We start from the raw sequence: 22,816 nt of genomic DNA, 5'->3' as shown, positions 1-22,816 counted from the left end.
ATATGTGAAGAAAGACAGAGAAAGAAATCACTTTTCACTCCGCGGTGCTGCATGCTAGCAGCATGCAGCTCATTGCTAGGCCCTACTATTTTTATGGGTAGCACCTTTGTTTCTTTGTCATACAGCTAACTTACATTGCACTGATAATTCTAGATTCTTCAACCAGTGAGAACTTATTGAGTGCTTTCTTGAGTTTGATGGAGAAATTTTAGAGCAATTTTGGAGAGTTTTGCACTCCGACTCAAAGTGGGGCCACCACAAAGGAGACAACATTGCTCAAAGCAGCAGGAAGTAAATTCTAACAACCAAGTCTCAGGAAATAAGCAAGTCTTGATTTTTAATGTTTGTTAGTTCCTGAGTTAAAAAATTCTCTATAGATTTAAATCTAGCAAACATGAAAGTTTTGAATATGGGGCCAGGAGATGATGTGTGCAGCCTGCTGCTGTGCTGAGCTGAGCGGAGGCAAGCAGGCTGCAGCACACCAGTGGGCACAGCCCTTATGAAAGGGAGGGGGGTGAGGTATTGGGTTGTTATGACAGGACTTCGTGGATGTGGTAGGCAAGGAGCCGAGTCTTAAAACGTTTATGTGAGACAATTTTAAAAATTAAAAGTAGATTTATTTGAGTTTGATAAGCTTGAATTTCTTCGGTTTTAATGTTAAGAATGAGAATATAACTTCACTTCAAATCCAAATACGAATTGGGAAGGATGAAGATGTTATTCTAAGTACTAAGGACAGGTCCTAATGTCTTAATGGGCTGCATGAAACAATGGGCATTCCAGGTAAGAGTTAAAAATATGGATGTGAGCACAGATTAGATAGTGGATATGGGAATGTTCCTGTGCATCAGGGATGTTATCCTTCCTGTAGCAGAGGAGATGGTGTAAAGGCCAACAGACTTTCTGAGAGTCAGTGGATGTTGTGATAATTTTTGTCAGTACAGCAGAGGTGCCTTCCTCAGATTGGAAATGCAGTGTACGTCTAGTATATTACAACTCAGACAGTCTGTTTAAGTGTCCAGCTCCAACTTGGCATCTGAAGCCATTGTAGACACAAAACAACTGCTTTGTCTTAGCCCTCATGTTTTGACATCCACAATCTCTTGATCCACATCCAAGTTACCTAATTCCAATGTTTCTAATATTACCATGTTTCTCTCCAGTACTTCCTTCAAGCATTAATCAAATGAGAATCATTTTAAGTATTAACTCTGCTGAAGTACATAAAATATTACAATGTAATATGATGCAAGAGGTTAGGGGTGTAGTTTAGTGGCAGATGTTGGCTTAACATGCACAAGACCCTAATGACAAACAATAGGGCTTTATACAATGTTGTGTGACTCCATATGATGTCACACAATGGAATGCAACAAAGCTTCGTATATCTCACAATATATAGTTCAATAATTTTAGAATGCATTTTCTGATTTTGTTAAGTCTTCAGATCTATAAGAGCTGGGAATTGAACCCAGGTTCTCTGGAAGAGAAACTAGTACTCTGACTCATTTGAAACAATTCCCCAGACCATTTTAATATTTAATTATATAGCTGAGAATATTTCTTTATGTAACTGTATCATAATTTAGACTTAGTTTTTAGCTTTGGGCTTTTAGGAAAATGACTCCTAAAAAATCTAGACATGAATATCCCTTTGTGGACACTTTTTTTTTTCTCTTGTGTAAATGCCCAGGAAAAATTATGGAGTAATGGATGTTGGTACAGATTTAACTCAATAAAAAATGATCACATTGTCCTCCAAATAGGCTATAACACTTCACATTCCAACCATCAATATTTAAGACTCCCAGTTCTTTCACTTGGTTACTGCATTAGGTGTTGTTAAGCCTTCTAATTTTAGCCATTTGAGTAGGTGTGCATCTCACTGTGATTTTATTGTGCATCTCTTCAATGGGTAATGTTGCTCAGATTCCTTCATGTGATTATTAGGTATTTTATGTATTTTTTGTAAATGTTTAAATATTTTGCAATTTAAAATGTGTCCCTATCATTGACTTCCAAAGCTCTTTATATATTCTGGATATAATTTCAGAGTTTTATGCTGGGAATGCTTTCTACTAGCGCATGGTTTATCTTTTTGTTTTTCTAACAATGATGAGACTTAAGCTGCAATTTGTTCTATTTTAATTTAGGCATTTTGCTTTACCACTAAGAACCTTTCTCTTATTTGAGGGTCACAAATTTTCATCTCTTATTTTTGTCCTAGAATTTCTTATAGCTTTGTCTTTTGTACATGCCTATGATTCATTTAGAATAATTTCTGCATATGTCATGGGGTAAAATTTGAAGTTTGTTTTTTCCTTTCTGAGACTTTGCTTGTTCCAGGAACAATTGTTGAAAGTGTATCATTGAGATACCTTAGGCCTTTAGAAAAAATGATTGACCACCTAAATGATGTATTTTTGAATTATACATTACATTGTTCTATGTTTTCATGGGGCAGCGGGCAGATATGTTAAATGATGTGGAGAAGAACAAGAATAAGAGGGAAAAAGCAAAGGCTTTAGAGATGGAAACTTCTTCAGAGGCATTTGAATTAATGGGGATAAAATTCAGTAAACTCAAATTTCTAAGAATTACAGCATGTGATAGAAAAGGTAATTCTGAAGACAAATAGAGAACAATGAAACAGTAGCCACAAAGAATCACAGCCCTGGGGGTTTATGGAGTCCCACTTGTCTGTGTTTGTGTCTGTCTCACGCCATGTTGATCCATATAGTAATGGAAGTCGTGTAGGTCCTAAAATTTATAGGTCTTTTCCCAAAGTTATTTGTCATTCCATAGACATATGGTTTTTATAATGACATGTTTTGTTTTCTAGCTAGATGATTAAGCTATCTTAACCACTGCTTTTGTTGTTGATTTGAGAAAGGATCTTTCAGAATAGTTGAGGCTGGTTGTCAACTTGTAACCCTTAGGCCTCTACCAAATGCTGAGATTATAGGCCTGAGTCAATGACAAGTAGTTGAGTACCTTACCATTAGGCTGGTAACTATGGATCTAGAAACTGGGACAGAGCAAAGTATACTTTAAGGAAAGTCTATGGAATTTTATGTACTGTAGGTGAAGCTCTAGGACGCCAGCATGCATTGACTAGAATGATGTCATGAAGTCACTGAAGAAGATACAAACATGGAGATTGGCTGGCATTAATTTGTTTCAAAAATTATATAAACTTCATTGGGATTTCAAGGCACATAAAAGTGAAGAGAGAAGTAAGTTGGATATTTGTGAAATATTTTTGATAAAAATAGATATTTGAAAGCAGTCAATGTAGAAACACAGAGAAAATTGTGATCTAGAGAATGGATAGAAAAGAAGCAAGGGCAGAGGAGGAGCCAGAGAGCAGGTAAGTAGCCACAGTGCAGGCAGAATGAACAGATTCATGGTCTGTAAGTAAGCAAGCTCTGGGATGACAGAAGCATAAATGTGGTACCATGGAAACCAAGGCTAGAGAATGTTTCCATGAGTAGGGTCAGACGTGTCAAACCAAGGGACATGGAAGGAAAAAAAAACAAAGTCTGACCGCCTTAGTAGTGGAGACTTCTTCAGTGACAAGTGAGGGAATGGTTTCATAAGCATGAGCACGTGATGCCAATAGGCACAACTTAGAGAGCAGGAGAAAGAATGTCTGTTTAGTAACTGTGGAAACGGAACAGAAGCAGTGAAGTGGTCACTGTGTGAGATATCCTTTTATCCTTTCAGGTTCTCTCTGTCTCTGTCTCTGTCTATCTTTCTGCCTGTCTGTTTGCTGACCTTTAGTTCACAACATAGTTGAGGATGACCTTAACCTTCTGCTCCTTCTGCTCCTACCTCCATGTGTGCCACCGTACATTTTTGGAGACTGAACCCAAGTCCTCATGTATGATAGGTAACCAAATCTCCAGCCCATATATATGTTCTCTCTCTGTCTCTCTGTCTCTTTCTCTCTGAGTCTCTGTCTCTGTCTCTGTGTCTGTGTCTGTGTCTGTGTCTCTGTCTCTGTCTCTCTCTCTCGCTCTCTCTCTTTCTCTCTCTGTCTCTCTCTCTGTCTCTCTGTCTCTCTCTGTCTCTCTCTCTCTGTCTCTCTCTTTCTCTCTCATCAAGGGGCTAGTATTTTCTGCCTCTCATAATTACATCAAATGGACTGTTTGGTAGTTTTCAAAACAGGAATCAGTTGGGCTCCAAATACTTCACCCATTCATCCCCTCTTAACTATGGAGTTTATATTCTTTCCTCTATGCTTCACATTGTCTTAAAAATTCTTTTTGTTTTCAGTGGAAACTAATTGTTTCGTGCTCAAAGATCTTTTCTTGACTTCACTTGAAGGACTACTGCAATCAACAAATATACATTTCTTTGGTTGAGCTGTGGGAGGTCAATTTTTAGTCGACTGAATGAGGAATAAGCCATTTTGCAATTGTTCTTTGAGGATGTGATATTTCTGGCCCGTATTTTCTTGCTGAACTCAAATCTTCACGTTTAGAATTCCACTGTAGGACTGTGTAAAGAGGTTCCTAGTGACTTTGTCACTAAATCTAGCAACTATTTCTTTTTCAAAGTCCATCTTCCTCAAATACTTCATACTACCAAATCATTTCGTTCATAAACATCTATCTTTATGATTTTCTTGACATGTCCTTTACTGGTGTTAATTTTTGTTCAGTGGATAACAGAGCATGGCCGTCTCCATCCTACCCCCTTCACTTCCAATGTCACCATACTGTGTGAGATGAGCAAGTATTCAGAAGGCTTACAAAGGAGGATTTGTTAATGCTTCTACACATACATTACAAAAAGGCATGCCAGTGTTTCCTCTTCATGGACTAAGTCTCCAGATGTGGAGAGTCTTTGCCACAAAGGAAGAGAGTCTGTTTAGCCTTCAGTGCAGCCTGTCATCATTGCTTACTTTAAAGTTCCATAGCTGATGGATGTTTCCCCTTGACGACTCTTCTTATCACTTTGAGACCCCAGTAGTGCAGAATGCAGAAAAAGAACTTCACTGAAGTGACAAGTTTCATCTTCTTGGGATTCTCTAGCTTTGGAAAGCACCAAACAACCCTTTTTGTGGTTTTCCTAACCATCTACATTTTCACTTTGGCTGGCAACATCATCATAGTGACGATCACGCACCTGGACCACCACCTTCACACGCCCATGTACTTTTTCCTGAGCATGTTGGCAAGTTCAGAGACTGTATACACACTGGTCATTGTCCCGAGAATGCTTTCCAGTCTGATTTTTTACAACCTTACCATATCCTTGGCAGGTTGTGCAACCCAAATGTTCTTTTTTGTCACCTTGGCCACCAACAACTGCTTCCTGCTCACAGCAATGGGCTATGATCGTTATGTGGCCATTTGTGTGCCTCTGAGATATACGACCATCATGAGCAAAGGAATGTGTGCCTGGTTGGTTTGTGGCTCTTTAGGCACTGGTCTGGTTATGGCCGTTCTCCACGTGCCAGCGATGTTCAGTTTGCCCTTCTGCGGCACGGTGGTGGAGCACTTTTTCTGTGACATATATCCAGTAATGAAACTTTCTTGTGTTGATACCACTCTTAATGAGATAATCAATTATGGTGTCAGTTCATTTGTGATTCTTGTGCCTATCGGGGTGATACTCATCTCCTATGTCCTCATCATCTCCTCCATCCTTAAAATTGCCTCAGCTGAAGGCCGGAAGAAAGCCTTTGCCACCTGTGCCTCTCATCTCACTGTGGTCATTGTCCATTATGGCTGTGCCTCCATTGCCTACCTTAAACCCAAGTCAGAAAGCTCAGTAGAAAAAGACCTTCTTCTCTCTGTGACCTATACCATAATCACTCCTTTGCTGAACCCTGTTGTCTACAGTCTCAGGAACAAAGAGGTCAAAGATGCTTTATGTAGAGTTGTGGGCAGAAACACCTCTTAACAGATTTTGAACTTTTGGTCGGGACACCTTTAGCCCAGCATGTCTATTTGCCAATAAGCCATTATCCACATGCTTGCTCAAATACGATGTCTGTAGAGAATAGTGTCAGAGAGTGGAAATGCCTTTATTTTTAGTATCTCAGTGATGGCAGAAAACAAGATTTCAGCTCTAATGTTTGGATCTCAGGTCCAAGAATCATTTTTTTTATTGAATTAAGCTTACTTATTTACATTCTGGGTAGTTTTGGTTTGGAAACCTCCTTTGGTTTCCACTTCACCTAGACTCTCAGAAAGTCAAGTCATCTATATGTAGAGAGGACACAAGTGTAACACAGTAGAAAGGGGTCAGTGCACAACGAGCTGAGGGACAACAGCTTTCATCTCCGTCTTCATGCTCAAAGGAGAAGACTTTCATTTTGAAGAGTTAAAATATACTCATTTTAGAGAGGCTTTTCTCAATTCTTAGCGATTGAAAAGTAAAGACCTTTGCAAAAGGGTCCCATATTTCATTATTTAGTTACATTAAATCCTTAAATATTATCAGCTTCTCTGTGTAGTTCATTTTTTTCCATGTACAATCAAAGCAAAATGCTTTGTCTTCCAGAGACTAAGCAGTTAAGAAAACACACTGAGGAAGCTTCTCTCTAGTTACATTTTTTATAATGACTCCTTTCAACCTATGGAAATTTTTGCTTTTATTTTTTACATAGCAGCTAAAATGAAATTGAAGTTGCTTTCTTATATATGGGCTGTGCTGATTCCAGAGTTCAAGTTTAATGTTGCTAAGTTTTATTCTTGCAGCAATCTGTGCATATTTTATATTTCTCCAGGTATTTATATTAAAATTAGCGGGATCGTAGTCTATTATTTTTCATTCTAAATAAAGATGATTGGGTGATTTTTGTGTTGTAGATATTCCCACTTGAATTTGTTTATCTCTACTCAGAAAAGAGCTGGAAAATTTTCCAAGAGACACAGATATGAAAACAACCACATTTTACCAACTTTGTGACACACATGGTTACTATATCCCCAAGCTCTTATTTTCCATTCTGACTCACAGATATTGGGCTGAGCATCTTCTAGGTGGCCCGTAGCCTTTCTGTTCTGTAGATACCCATGTGAGGAGGTCCAAGGCTGGATGTTAAGTGTCCTGTATATGTATCACCCGTATCAATCACGCCAGTTCAATGGCATAATTATCTGATATCAGAGGTTCATAATTGCTTTGGGGTGCTTGAGATATCATAACTTTTCTGAAGTCTTTTAAATGATTCACTGAATTTCATGTTTAAATATGAATGTTTTTTCATTAAAATAAAAATAAAATAGAAATATTTTCATTAATTCTCTGAGATTTTCATAGTTTACTTTGATCTTATCTACTCCAAACTCCTTCTAGCTCCATCTCCACCTTACTATACACCAAATTTATGTCTTTCTTTGTGTTTCTGTGCTTTTATTTAATAACTAATCATTTCTAATTTGTACTTTGCACATACTTCTGTGTGTGGGGCTACCCACTAGATTATAGAGTGTTGCTGACCTAACAGGAGTCGCATCTTTGCAGAAAACTGACTCTTTCCCCACCAAAAAACATCAACTGTCCTTAGCTCCTCAGTTAGGGATGGGAACTCATGAGCCCCTTCTCACTTCATGCAAGAATGTCGACTTGGGGTAGAATTTGCAGGAAATCACAGCCACTATGAGTTCATGAGTACAGCTGTCCCAAAGCCATTGTTTTGATCTGATCCTTCCTGACCACTGGCTCTTAACAGTCTTCCCATATGCTCTTCTGTGATGGTCCCTGAGCCTAGTGATGAATGTGTGATATAGATGTCCCATTTGTTTGTTGATCCATCCCCAGACACTTATTCTCTAAACTTAAAACTTATTGAGAGTTTCTGTGGTAACCATTATTCACAGCACAAAGAAACTTCTCCAGTGAGGTCTTGGAGGTACCAACACAAGTTGCTCCATTGCTTTTGGTTGTTCATTAGAACTTGGTGGCAAGACCCTATTACTAAAGGCAGCACACACATTGGTAACAGGACATGGGGCCATCAAGTGAGTACTGACTGGGAAGCTTCCTGTCTGTTGCTTAGCTCTCACACTAATGGATGGTGCTATACAGTCCACTGGGGGAAATTCATTGACAGTCTTACTCAGTTGGAAGCTCCATTTTGAAAGAGTGTAGTAATATAAAGCACACAAATCTGACACAAAATTTAATTTCCACCTTTAGAGACTATTTGCTCCCGTATTTCCTTTGACTATTTTCAGGATGGAACCTTTGATGCATACTCAGTTCACGTGGGTATTATATATATTCTTATAAGATGGAGATATGCAGGGATCAGGAGGTAAATACAATCTTTACTCAGGGTTTACCACTTCCTCTACTGATTCCTTAAGTGTTCGGCACCATTCCTGTCCTTTTGTCCAACATTCACCAGTAAGTGAACAACCCACTAAGGTAGTTGTTTTACATGCTTGAGCGGCTTTTTGACTCACTGTGAGAGATGTCTGGAGTGCAGCAAATGGGTGGGCAAGGTTATGCCGTCCCAGATCCCCCCCCCCCAGTAGGATGAGTCAGGGACACTGAGTCATTGGTTTCTGGCTCCTATAATTTATCCACAATACCCACATTGCTTACTAATGTGGGACTATTTTCATGTCTTCATTGTGTTTTCTTATCGTCATCCCTCCAATATCTTGCCATACTCAAGTTCCTTTATCTTATTTTTCCTCCCCTTGCACATTACAAACACCTCTATTCATTTTGTAGCATATTTTTGTTCAACTTCTTTGTTCATCAGAAAATGCCTATAATGTTATTTATATACACCAAGTATATTTTCCAAGCACTATGTGCCAAGCAATTAACTGGCTATTGGGCTACAATAATGAGTAATGCAGGAGCTATTTTTCATGTTATTCATAGTTCAATGGGTGAAGTCAGACAAAATGACAAGAGGTACAAAACAACTGCTGAAGGCCCATGTAAGGCATTGTTGTCTGGGTCAAGGGTAGTCTTAAAAAGTATAAAAGAGAAATGGACAAATTTATTTTAAGAGGCCAGAAAAAAATTCACAGAAAGCTGGTATTTTAATAAATTTGTGTGGCACTTGGGTCAACTGATGTGTGGGAGGGTGATTAAGAGAGAGGAAGAGTTTAAACAGTGGCACACCATCCTGAAAAGGCCAGAAATATTAGGAGGACAGGATTGTCATTCTTCTCTGTTGGCTCAACATCATGTTGAGTTTTAGCTGAGCAAAAGTAGGGGCTTAATACATCTTCAGAAAGCTGAATGTGTGAGCACTTACTATAAGGTCGTTTCAAGGGTTGCCATGATTATTGGTAAGTACAACCTATTATTTTCCTGTCTGCCTTTTAGACTTCTCTCATCTGAAGTCAAGAAGAAAACAAAATGAGCAGAGTAGAGGTAAGCAACATGGGAATGCACTTGAAAGAGCTTTTCCCTATTGCAGAATTATTTACAGTATTTATTACTTCTTCACATATTTGTAACAATGAATCCCTTAAAAGTAGAAAAAATCATTATTTTGAAGGAACTGGGACTAACATTGGATCAATAGGTTTGAACCCTAATCAGGAAAATAACTTTGACAAACTTACAAGCAAGTGCTCTTTAGCCTGAGATATAAAATCAAGAGTTAAGACATTTCAAAAATATAGCTTTCAGAAAAAAAGTTATAGAAAGATTATCATGAATCTCAAAATTTCTATGATGCGATCTTCACAGCATTGATTTTGTAACTTCTCCAGAAAAAAGTTTTACTTGATGTTTTTTCCATTCTCTGAATGCAATCTGTGATACATTAGAGGAGAAAATGGCTTTCGCACACCTGAAAGTAAGAACAAGAAAACATTTTATCAATGGGTATAATTTCATGGGAAAAGAAAAAAAAAAAGGAGCAAGAAAAATAAATTTAATCAAAGACAGTAGGAACATGCAGACCTTTCTTTGAAAAAGACATGTTTAAAATGTGTAAAAAACCATGTCAGTTGTATTGCTGCTGCTGTGTGACAGAACATGTGTGTTGGGCCATTTGTTGGCTTCTGTGCACAGGGAGCTGGCACTGGGCGCTTAGATGTGATGGGCAGTACAGGAAGGTGTGAATTATTTGCATTATTTCATTGAATACTGTTAGGATATGAAGTGTCTCTCCAACAAGCACATATACTGAAACTTTGGTCTCCAGCTAGTATTGCTATTTGAGAAGATTATAGAAACTGTACTGTGTTGGGTCCAGCAGGAAGAACTGTGCCACTGAGGCATCCCATTGGGGTGATATCCTGTCGTGTCCACCCTTTTCTCACTGGCCACTATGAGATGACCAGCTTTAGTTTTCTGTGTCTTCCCTGCTACAGTGTTGTGCCTCACTACATCCCCAAAACAGGACAGCCAATTGATCACACACTGAAGACTTAAGCTGGAGTAGATCCTTCCTCCTTTCAATTGTCAATGTCAGGTTTTGTCATAGCCACGAAGGTCTACCATAAATACCACCTCTTCGGTTTTTACAGCTCTTTGCAGTTCAGAGAAGTTCCTTTACATTCATAAACTCATTTGATCCCCACAGCCCTCCTGTAAAGTAGTATAAACATGCCTGCTCTATTTCATTGTTTTGGTCAGATGAACGCAGTGCTGTGGGTAATTTAGTCTCCTAAGATAACACAGGCCATTAGAAGCAGGAGTAAGGCTAAAACAGAGGTATTAGGTAAAAATCTGCCTATCGTATAGCCAATGCTGCATATAATTTTATTCATATGTATAAATGCACACAATTCATTATTTTTAATTAGAGAACGAACTATGATTAATATATACACTTTACTTTTCACATGTTAAAGCTTCATTTCAATCAATATTGATTCTTCCTTTCTTGGCTTTGTTCCAAGGTCTATTATGATCATGGATATAATTTTGAGTATATGTTATGGGCATTTTATATATTCAGTTGGAACTGAACTGAGTTTGTATTAGATTTCTTGCTTAAATAAATGTCCCATATATTTTGCAGTATTTTATGAACTATGTCTTACAATCAAAAGGGTTCCGATTATTTCACTCACTATTTTCATAGAAAGCATCCTTACACTAAGAGTCAGGCACTAGGATAGGTAAGTATTGCTCAGAATGGGCAGCCATCTGTTTGTAACTCATTTTAATATAAGGTCATTAGTACTATACACAGAAGTTCTAGTACTAGAAGAGAGAACGATGTAATGGTCAGTAAATTTTGTTTCTGCGTATATTGGTGAGAGGAGGTTAAAGTCAATGATTTTGCCAAGTACAAGTGTTGTCTTAAACTGAGACATCCTCAAATGGAGTCTACTCAGAACACAGATGCATTAGGTTAATAAATCTAGAAACTTTATCATTTATAAACAAACTTTAATATGCAATTTGAAAATGCTCCTTTTGAGAACAACAAAAAGTGTGACCTGCAGAAAAGGGAAAGTCATATGTACGGAAGAACATTTTTGTGATGTATATTAGTATTCAGAAGCATTACAGCATTTGGCATATATAGGTTCAAGGTCTTATGGGAGTATATGCCTACAGTGAGTGAACAGTCATAAAGTTTCAGTCAAGAAATAAAGACTTAAAAATTAAAATATGTGAAATGAAGAATTTGCCAATCTACTTAACCACTTGTTAACATTGTAGAATAGAGTCAAGAAACTTGACTATAAAGGTTATTGAATCATAGGATAGAGAAAAACGGGTGGAAAAGGTATAATCTTGGTGATTTGAGTAAAAAGAATAAATCTAATACCCATGAACTCTCAAAAAGAAAGAATAGAATTCACCATAGAAGCATTTAAAATATGCTGACAAAAATTTACTTAAATTAGTGGAAAATATAAACTTTTAAATCCAAGATTCTTAGTGAATCCAAAGTAAGAAAAAAGAAAACCTGTACTTAAATTTTGTGTATTTGAACCTACAATTTAATTCCCAGACCAATGAGATGGCTTGGCAGGTCAAGATATGTGCTGTCAAACAGGACTACCCAAGTTCAGGTGCCTGCAACTTAGATGGTAGAGAGGACTGACACATGCAAGTTGTCCTATGACTTCATATGCTTACCCTCACAGAGGCAAGGTCATTCAGAAAAATTAACATAAAAACGAAAGCAAAGTACTTTCAGAGGCATGGAAAGGGAGAAAATAAATGCTTTACTATAAATAATAAAGAAAGTTTCTCAAGCTGAAAGAAAATGACTATTTTAGATTTATAGGAAGAGGTGAAGACTAGATGTTAGATTTAGAAGAAAACTCCATGTTATATAAAAAAAATACCTTTTAATTTTTCAACAGTTTGAGAGCACAGTGCTATACCATTATAACATGCTATTGCAAGATTTAGGATTCATGTGGCTGTGTTGTGAGAGGCTTTGTTTAAAGAGAATTGGTGCAGTCTTAACACCAAGAAGACTATGTGGAGTTGTGAAGGTGTATGTTAATCCATGGGGTAGTAGTGCGAAGCAAGAGGCTAGAATCCACAGAGCAGAGATGCAGTAATCCTAGTATATAGTTTAAGTCCTTTGTGGGAGTTTGGGTGAAGATTTACAATGTGTGCTTGAACCAGTGATGTTGGATACTCTCTCAAGAACACTTATTTTTTTCTGTCAATCTAGAGGATCAGAGTCAATAAATTGTTATAATTCTGGAAATGAACTGAGGCAATGAATTACTCTACTGTGCTGACTTTTGTCAGGTAATAAATATGATGTCGTTTCAGGTCTGATATATTCTCTGCTAATTGGTTCAAGGACCCACTCTATGGTTAATTTCCTAGTTCCTGCTCATTCAATGAGGACATGGATACCTAGTAGCTAGAAGGATGGCCGAGGAGGCCTCCTGATCCATTGGAGGTAGACTAATGACCAGGCACATCAAGGGGAACCTTAAGACACTCTATAGCAGAGGCAAGGCAATTTGTCACTCTAAAAGAACTTGCTGGAAACCTGTACTTGGGACTTTGCCAGAAAACTATGAGGGATAAGTTGTGTTGTGGAGGCAGTCTGCTGTAGAAAGAGAGATGCTGTGACCCATGGATATTTTCAGCCACATACTCTAGGTTGCTAATGTCGGTGCTTGTACTGGAGGAATCTGGTGCTGGTGATGTCAGTTCATGGCAGGAAATCTGTCATGTGTGTGGATCATTCTGGAACTAGGAAATGAAGTCCCTTTCTCAGGCGATGTCTCTGCAGTGATTAGTGGTGCAATGCTTAGCCAGCTGTAGAAGGCACAGCTCTATTTATTTTTCTACAGAGTAAGTGATGAAAGGAAATTTGAAGTTGAAGCATATTCAAATGATAATATCCAAAGAAAGGTGTAAAGTTAAGTCAATTATGCTCTGTTGCTCCGGTCAAGGAAGCAATGCTATTTCTTCCTCCTTCCAAAACAGATTTTTAATTGTAAAATATATGAATCAACTGTTATCAGATTTTTGGACAATAGTCAGTAGAAAACGGCAAGTTGTGAAGGAAAATATAAGAAGAAAAGGAAGCTGTACAAAATAAAAGCTCTAGGAGAAGCACCTCCCTCCCTGGTCATTCACAGAATACTGAAACACATATACATCAGGGAAGGTGATTTAAAGCTGTCAGAAAACAATTATGGGGAAATGTAAAACAGACAGAAATTCTCAACTGTAGACTTGGCTGGAGAGTAGAGAGGATTAACCGAAAGCCCCAAACATCCAACTGAGATGTCAGGAAGACCATACAATGAGAAGGTGGCTCCTTCAACCTTAAGACTGAGTCAGGTGATATGCCATATACAATTTAGAAAGAAGGAAGAAGGGTCAAAGTGACCCATAAGTAACCCCAAATTTACAGTTAAACAATGCTCAATACTGTTTAATAATATATGAACAAGTCTATATGAAATAAAACATCTCTAGTAATCACTAAAAATCTGGTAAATATAAAAATGCTACTTAGAGTCAAGAGAGAAATTATTTAAAATAAAGAGATAAGAGATGACAGAATTAGTGGTCAAGAATGGTAAAATATTCACTATTTCAAATATGTGAAAGGATTGGAAGAAGATGGGGATGGAATGAGAAGATGAAAGGAAGACAAAGAAACAAAATATAAAATAAATAAGACATTTGCAATGGAAAAATTCCTGGATAAGATTAACCACAGCCTAGAAGCTGTAGAAGGAAAGTTCACTGAGGTTGAAGACATATGAACAGAAATTTATTCCAATAGGAGAAAAAACAACCAAACAGGCTATTGAAAACAATGCATTGGAGTTGAGAATGCAGCTCCTTTAAAGAGATTGCTTTGTATGCATCACTCCCTGGATTCAATCCCAAATAATGTGTACACTGAGTGTGGTGATACACACCTATAATCCAAGGACTAGGGGAGAGGAGGAGACAGGAGAGTCAGGAGTTCAAACTCATTCTTGGCTACATGTAAGACTCTATCTCAGAAAACAAAACAAAAGCCAAACACTCAGATACTTAAGACAATAAAATGGACTATTAATGGAACAAACAAACAAACAAACAATATAATCTAAATAATCTCATCAAAAAGAATAAGAGAGGGTTGTTACAGTCATAATATTTATGTCATGATAATACTATTAGAAGTCATAATAAATATTAGAAGTCATAATTTAAAATTTCGCACAAACTATAAGCCTATCGTATTAATCCGTTTTTGGTAATGCAAAAAAGTAACTTGAAACTAGGTTATTTATAAACAAAGGACTTTCATTTAGCTCACAGTTCTAGAGATCCAAGTGTACGGAGGCAGTATCTGTTTGGTTTTGGTGAAGTCTTCATGGCATGTGACGTCACAGCATGGTGCTTGGAATCATAGGAAAACAATAGGAAGAAGAGTTGGTAGTTAGATGGTGAGACAAGGTGCAGGAGGCTGTGGAACTGGCATGCATACATACATACACACACACACACACACACACACATATATATATATATATATATATATATATATATATATATCAAGTCATTCTTGTGGGAAATAATCCAGATGCATGATACTTTCATTAAGCCCTTCCAAGGTTGACACTCTATCAATGACATGTCTTCTACCAGGTCTCACTTCTCAAAAGGTGTACCTTTAAATATTGTCATCTCCAACCATGGGAAACCATATGAGCCCTCAAGGAGACCCTCCAATGACATGCCTACTACAGAACCCAAAGATGAAGTTCAGTGAAACGCATGAAGTTCAGGGAAAACACAATCTCACTCCTACAGCTCAAAGCTTACTCGGGAATTTCAAAACCATAGTGAGCCAGCCAGCTGGCAGCACCCTCAATAGTTCGTGTCATAGTTTCTTTTGCTGTGAAGTGAGTTCTTTGTTCTAGGGTAATGTGCGGAATACCAAGCAGCAGGCTGTTGTGTGACAGCTTTTTACTGGGGAGAAACAACACACATCCTTCCTCACTCCAGATAGGGAGCCCATGTCAGACCAGAGAACAGATATACCCAAGTCTAAGTTGGTGAACTAGTGAGTTTTATTGGGGTGACAGGAATATGGGAAAGGTGTCACTTATTGGAGCAGAAATGACTCAGACACAGCTGTATTACCAAAGCTCATCCCAGCACAAGTGACAGTTCTCAAAGCTGAGAATATCAAGCATACTGCCAGCATTTAGGGATCCCAACAGATAGGAGAATGTCCTTTCCAACTGATTCAACTGGTTTATTATCTTCCAGGTAACTCAGCTGGTTTGTTTCTCCCAGGCAGCTGGTCTAATCTCAATAGTCCACTTTGCAGATTGGCTTGTCTGAGCCTTTGCAGTTTAGCTCAGATAGTCGGAGACTCATTGCTTACTCTGACAGGGAAGGACCTAGTGGATTTGGTCAGTTTTAGGGACTTCCTGATGCAATTTTGGGTTGTTTACTTTCATCTTTAATGAGCTTCCCTGAAGGATGGAATGTTTCTATCTCAGAGAAAACTGTTACGCATTGCCAGCCTTCAATTTCGCCTGGACTTATCTCAGAGATAGGCTATGACCTGGAATTGTAAGCCAAACAAACCAACTCTCTCCTAAAGTTTCTTTTGGCCAAGGTATCTGTCACAGCAAGAGAAATTAAACCAGAACAATTTGCATAGAAATATGAAAAGAATCAGACTTCTTTCTGAAAAAGTGAAAGTCAGAAGCAACACCACACTATCTTTAAAGTACTAAATGATAAAATCTGTATGCTTTTAGATTTTATATTCAGAAAAAATAAGCCTCATTAATGATTTTAAGTCCAACGTGAGAGAATTTATTGTCAGCACACCTGAAATACAATAAAAACTAAAAGTCCTTCAAGTGGAGAAAAAAGTAATACCACACTGAAATGAGGATATACACATGGGGTGAAGAAAGTGAAAAACTGTGAAATGTCTAAATCTCAAATACACTTTAAAATTATTTTAAGGGGCCGTCAAGATGGTTCAGCAAGCAAAAGCACTTGCACTCCAACAGTGCAAGCCTCATGACATTATTTCCGTCTCCAGAACTCATGTAAAGATAGAAGAAGAGGGGGCTGGAAAGATGGCTCAGTGGTAAAGCGCACCAGCCACTCTTCTGGAGGACTTGGGTTCGATTCCCAGCCCCCACATTGCAACTCACAGTGATCTGTAACTCCAGTCTCCGAGGGTTTTATGCTTCCTTCTGACTTCTGTGGATACTGCACACATACACATAGCCTACAGATATACATGCAGGCAAAACACCCATAAATACAAAAAATAAATAAGAAATCTTTTAAAAATGTGAAAAGTGAGCTGATTCCACAAAGTTGCCAATTTATGTCCACACATCTGCTGTGGAATGTGTAGTTAAACACACAGCTCTCTCTGTCTCTGTCTTTCTCTCTCCCTGTCTGTCTCTTTCTCTCTCTCTGTCAGACAGAAATATTCATAAAGGAAACATCATTTAAAATCTTTAGAAAATATGTATTGCAGTACAAGCCATGCAGAATGAAATGTAAGAAAAGGGTGACAGTATGAATAGGCAAGGGTATTGTTCTCATCTGATGTTGTGTGTGAGGTGGGATAACGCTTTCTAAAGGTGTGCTATGACACATTCAGAATGAGTATTATAAGCCCCTGAGCAACCACTTAAAAGTAGAACAAAGAAGTATAGCTAATAAGCCAAAGTTGGCTATGAGATAGAATCTTAAAACATAATTAATCCAAGTATGACAGGAAAAGGGGAACCTGGAACAAAGAAGAGGTGGAACATACATCTGAATAGCAAGGTGATAGATTAGGCCCAACTGTACTAATAATTACATTAGGTCTAGATAAAATAGTGAGACTGTCAGACAAAATGAAACAAGGCTATTATGCCTTATTACATAAGGCATCCTTTAAATATAATGAGAAACAGTTTAAAATAAGGATGGAACATTATATATTATAAAAATACTATGTTTAAGAATACTATAGGGGCTACATCAATATCAGATTTGTTGTATTTAACCAGAGGCATATTTTCCTTTAGTTAAGTCAGACACAGGGGATAGTTCACGCGACGAAGGAGACAAGCAGTTTATCAGCAAACAGTATTCTGAATCAGAAATACCTAATAACAGAGCCTGAAAACACCACACCGAAACACAGCAAAACTAAAACGAGGAGAGAAAAACATAATTAATGTTGACAATCTTCATAGTTCTCCCTAGTCTATGTAACAAGTAGAGAGAAAAAGTAAAAACAGGAAATGCCTGAAGAGTACTTTCTGCCAACTTGTACAGGAAACTTGTCTAGCAAAAGAACACAATTTACTTCACGTATTTGTAACATTAGCCAAGATGCAGATGATGACTTCAACTCTTTAGGTAGTGTGTGTTTGGACTGGAATACCCGTAGAAGCCAGAACACTGGTCAGGAGATCATGTGGGGATTTCCAGGAAGGGGGAATAGAAAGTTAGTGGTTAAAAAAAAAAAAAAAGCGGGCGTAGTAATGGACTAGGAAGGGTGAAGTGGGATGGGAGATGAAGTGTAAGGCAGAAAAAGAACAGGCGGAGCAATGACTAACTCTAAAGATTTTTGAAACAGCCACATGGAAACTACTGCAGAAGCTTTCTAAAATATATACACATACAAATGATGTTTAAATGGAATTTCCCTAAAATGTAGGAGAGCAGTACCTCTCTCAGATAACACAGATTATCAATAACACAGATTATCAATAAAAAGCCTCCTGGAAGTTACGGGTTTTTCTAGGTTTTTGTTTTGTTTTGTTTTTGTTTTTGTTTTTTGCTGGTGTGTGTATGTGGGGGTGTCCACAGACTCCTACCCCCAAATGGCCACTTCTGGTGCTCTGGTTATAGTCTAGAACTGATATGTTCATCCCTACTAGTTAGCTTTCAAAGTGCTAGAGGGTTCTATGTATACTACCAGGGAGAGATATACAGGGTATACAACAGGTCTTACCCAACTGTGAACCCTGAGAACTATAATAATTGCCTTGATGCTACTGATTGGATTTTGGGCCTATTTTACAAGATGGAACTCATGCCTGAATATTTAGCTGGGACCCACAACTATGGAGTGACTAGTCATGGGCCTTACAGTAGAATCTGCCAAATGAGCTAAACTGACTCTTAATTATTTATCTTTATACCCATAGGTTAGTGCATCTCTCTACCCTCATGCAGATGGCTCTTTTTGTGGTAGAGGATGATTAAGACAGTGACCCAGAATTGGACAACATTCAGAGAATAAGAAACTTTGGAGTGCTCATCTTTAAATACAATATCTGTATCGTATCCCCTTTCTTAAGACTCAATGATCATCTTGGAAGAAGGAACCAGGAAGGTGTCTTGTCTACAAGAAGTGTATGGGTAAAGATGGAACAGAGATGGAGGGAATGGCAAATCGTCAACTGGCCCAGCCTGAGACCCACACCATGGGAAAGAGCCAACCCCTGTCATTATTAGTGATGCTCTATTTTATCTGGCAACTGATGGAAAAAGATGCAGAGTCATGGCCAAGCAATGTGCTGAGCTTGGTGAGTGCTGTGGAAGAGTGGGAGGAAGGATAGAGGGAGCCAGAAAGGTCAAGGACACCACGAGAAGACCTACAGATGTTCACTGAGATGGGAACATTGGAAAGAGCACAGGATTATGGTATGGCCCTTTCCTGTTATGATAAAGGACCACACGGAGTGAATGGAGACCAATATGGCTTCCCTTACTGATGAGTAGGTGCAGAACTACAACTTCTGACACCATAAAAATTTTGTTGTTTATTTTTTTTTTAAATGTCTTTTCCAATAACAGCAAAAAGAACCAAGAGAGTGGATGTCTACAGAAGAACACTATTTGCTGGACAGGACAGCACAATTGTACATAGTGATTATGACTGCATCCACAAGACCTTCACCAGATAAACCCAGCCAAAATCCTAGAGTGGCTAGAGGAAGAACTCATGAAATTCCACCTTAGCTGAGGAGATACCAGCAACTGATGGCTGTTGTGAGAGGGAGAATCAGCTCTTCAGGGATGTGACTCTTGGGAAGCTACGCATGCTTCAGAAGATGGTCCTACACCCGTGAACATATAGGCAGCATGAAGCGGACTTAGTGGGCTAAAAAACAAGCACATGGAGTTGGGAAGGAAGATAGGCAAGGAATTGGGAGAAAGAGAGTGGGAGGGAAATGTGATCAAAACCCATTAATAAGCATATTTGCAATTCTCAAACAATAATAATAATCTTCCTAAGAAGGAGCACACCAACTGATTGTGCAATACTAGATGGTCAGTCCCTAAAGCATACATACAAGCAATACTACACACTGAGAAAGTTGTGCTTATGCATTTATGAATATATATATATGTGTATATATATATGCAAGAATAATTATTGGAAAATGAGACAATGAATTTAAGAAAGGAGGGCATCAAGGGAAGAAAATTAAAGGGAGAAATTATGTAATTATTTTATAATCTCAAAAGTAAAAGAAATAAAAGAAATTATAAAATAACTTTAAAACAAATATATTTAGAAGGAATCATACTGTGCAAAATTGTTTTCTAACATTTTATAGAATTAAAATAGAATTTAATAACAAATGTACATGAAAAAAAATCCATGAATGTTATGTCAAATAATACCATTAAATACCTCATGGGTCAATGACAAGTCAAAAGAATAATTGGAACAATGGCCTGGCAAAGAAGTTCAACAGACAAAGGCACCCACCACCACAACTCATTATCTGAATTTAGGTCCTGGGACCCGCATGGTAGAAGAAGAACAAAGACCCTTGCAAGACTGATAAATAAAAGGCAATAAAATATTAAAATGTAATAATTGGTAGCTATCTTGAGCTGAATGGAAGTGAAAACACAAAATATGAAAACTTTGTGTGATAGTTAATGCTTTAGATGAAGTGTTTTAACCTTAAACATTCAAGCTATTAAAGAATGGGCAATATTCAGCTGTCATGCATTCCCACTGCTGCTGTCGCTTGATGCACCGGAAGTGTGCATTTCTCTAGGGGGATGGTCCAGGTGCTGTTGGCGTCTGAACAGAAGCAGAGGAACCCCTGAGATCAAGGTTCTGCCTCTTCCAGGAGCAGCTAGAGCTCTCAGAGCAGAGGCCTGTGTGCTAGGAAAGGCTCCTAGTATCACCTTTGGGTTAGAAGGGATTTTTCCATTGGGTGTTACCGTTAGCTCTTTTAAATGAGATTGCCGGTACCAGAGAACAGTGAAAACCCCAGCATTTCAAAGCCCGTGATGATACTGAAGTGTTACAGCCCTTTGGCTAAGCCACTGTATTAATGGCTTAATTAAAAGCCCATGCCTGGTCGGTTCATAGATGGAGCATAAGTCTGGTGGATACAGGTTTGCTGGCTGTTTCTCTGGCAGGTCAGCATTGAGCTCAAGGCAGCAGGGCGGGCTTCAGCAATGGCCAAAGCAGCTATGGTTGCCTGGTCAGCAGCCAAGCCCTGGGTCCGGAAGCTATGTGGTTTCCTGATTGCCAGGCAAGCCCAGCGATTCATTGGGATTCTTCACGGAGGAGGCGAGCCCTTCTTTCCTCAGAATAATAAATGAGGGATCTCAGAGGGTCATGGTGAAAAGCTGATAGTAGCATTGCTTATTTCATGTGGTATCAGGGACTTACAAACTTGGGGGCAGTTTGAGGGGTTATGAGGGTGAATGTGTTTGATTTACTGGGGCTAGGGATTTCAGGGATACTTCATTTACATGAAATAGCACAGCCCTATAAGAGGGAGAGGATAGTACTTAGTTATCCTATGGGTGGGGGAAGAACTCAAGGTATGGTTAAAGGCCATTTGTTGAAAGCTAAAGTCTCATTAGCATAGGGTAGGGTATTTCCAGGAATCCCCAGGTGATTGCTGAACAAGTTTTGCCAGGAGAAAGGAAACTGAACCTGATTCCCCCCTAAGGACTACATGACATTCATCAGGCAGTGAATGTGGGGATTCAGGCTCTCCAGATCGGGTAGAGAAGATGGAGCCCTGCCGACAAATGGAATCCATACTTTTTACACTGAGCTCAGGGGTTATCTGGTACTGTGAGACTTTGACCTTAATAGCAGTGTCCCACAGTTGTCTAAGTTTTTGTTTTAAAAGAAGAGGAAATTAAGCAGAAGAAAATAAACATTGAATATTCAAACTGAAGTCAGTGAGTACAAATTAAATAATATCACTCTTCTCCCCTCTGTTCGGTTGCTGTGTCCAACCTCAATATAATAGTGTTTACTTCATCTTATATTTTATTTTGTCATGTTTGGACATTTTCTCTTAGAAGTCTGTTCTTTTCCAATCAGAGACAGAAAAGGAGTGGATTTGAAGGAAAGAGGAACTAGGAGGAGTAGAGAAAGGGGAAACTATAATCAGGGTATAGTGTATGAGAAAGGAATCTGTTTTCAATAAGAGAAAAAAGATTTTAAAAAGAAATCAAATAATGTCAATGTAACCAAATTATTCTTTCTTTGTCTCTATGTAGCGCTGACTAACAGATTTTTGCCACTTTCCTACTTTAGCTTCCGAGGTGGAGGGTCATAGATATGTACCCCCACATCTCACTTAATCAAAATATTTTCTAAACAAAACTGATTAATGTCTAGATAGCCGAACCAGGAAGAAAAGGAAAAATAACTAAAGAAGACTTGTAATGTAGAGGCAGTCCATGTAAAAAAATTATAAATATTATGAAAACCATGGTCAATAAATTTAGGCACATATGGGATAGGTAAATTATTTGAAGCTATATGTGATTAAGTTTAATTCAAGAATAAACAGAAAATCTGAATAACCATGCGTTATTAAATAAAACAAATTAAATTAAATTAAATGTATTCAAATGAATGTCTCGGGACTCAATAATATCACTGATATTCTATCAGAGATTTAAGGAAAAGTTTGCATTTTTGAATTAAAAATGAGAGTACTTTTCATTTCATTTTAGGAAGTCACATTTTTAAAAAATATATTTTATTAACATCTCAATTGTTATCCCATCCCTTGTATCCTCCCATTCCTCCCTCACTCCCATTTTCCCCTTATTCCCCTCCCCTTTGACTGTGACCAAGGGGGACTTTCTCCCCCTGTATATGCTCATAGAGAAGTCACATTTTTTATACACAACAAAGTGAGACAATCTTCACGTATAATTTAATAACAAAAATTAAAGATCTATATCCATTGATGAATATACTAGTAATAAACATCAATATGAGGGCTGTTGAGCTGGCTCAGTGGGCAAAAATGATTGCTGTGAAAAACAAGAGGATCTGAGTTCAAATCCCCAGAAACCACATAAAATCAGGCAGAGCTGTATGTGCCTGTAACCCCAGCATTGAAAGGTGAACACAGGGAGATCCTGGCAGCCAACTGACTCCAACATACCA

The 22,816-nt window shown here is 38.2% G+C and overlaps 1 protein-coding gene and 1 long non-coding RNA gene across 3 annotated transcripts in view; both read left to right on the top strand.

Moving 5' to 3' along the window:
* LOC311595336 overlaps positions 1-20,374 on the top strand; it is a 60,005-nt gene extending 39,631 nt beyond the window's left edge. The window contains exons 1-4 of one of the 2 annotated variants that reach the window (XR_014778405.1): positions 3,523-3,579; positions 9,310-9,357; positions 18,567-18,947; positions 19,219-20,374. This is a non-coding gene — a long non-coding RNA (uncharacterized lncRNA). Of the gene's footprint in view, positions 1-3,522; positions 3,580-9,309; positions 9,358-18,566; positions 18,948-19,218 lie in introns of those variants that run through there. The other variant, XR_014778404.1, reaches the window with a different exon arrangement.
* Positions 4,984-5,913, top strand: LOC311591927 (olfactory receptor 10J5; the record flags this gene model as incomplete). The annotated part of the gene is made up of 1 exon (XM_084771762.1): positions 4,984-5,913. One exon carries the CDS (start codon positions 4,984-4,986, stop codon positions 5,911-5,913), a length of 930 nt encoding a protein of 309 aa, XP_084627888.1.
* Positions 20,375-22,816: the final 2,442 nt, after the last annotated feature.

Source organism: Acomys minous (assembly GCF_964271855.1).
Source record: "Acomys minous genome assembly, chromosome: 1".
In the NCBI taxonomy this organism is placed as follows: Eukaryota; Metazoa; Chordata; class Mammalia; order Rodentia; family Muridae; genus Acomys; species Acomys minous.
Note: the sequence above shows the minus strand (reverse complement) of the source record. Positions and strands in the feature narration are given on the sequence as shown.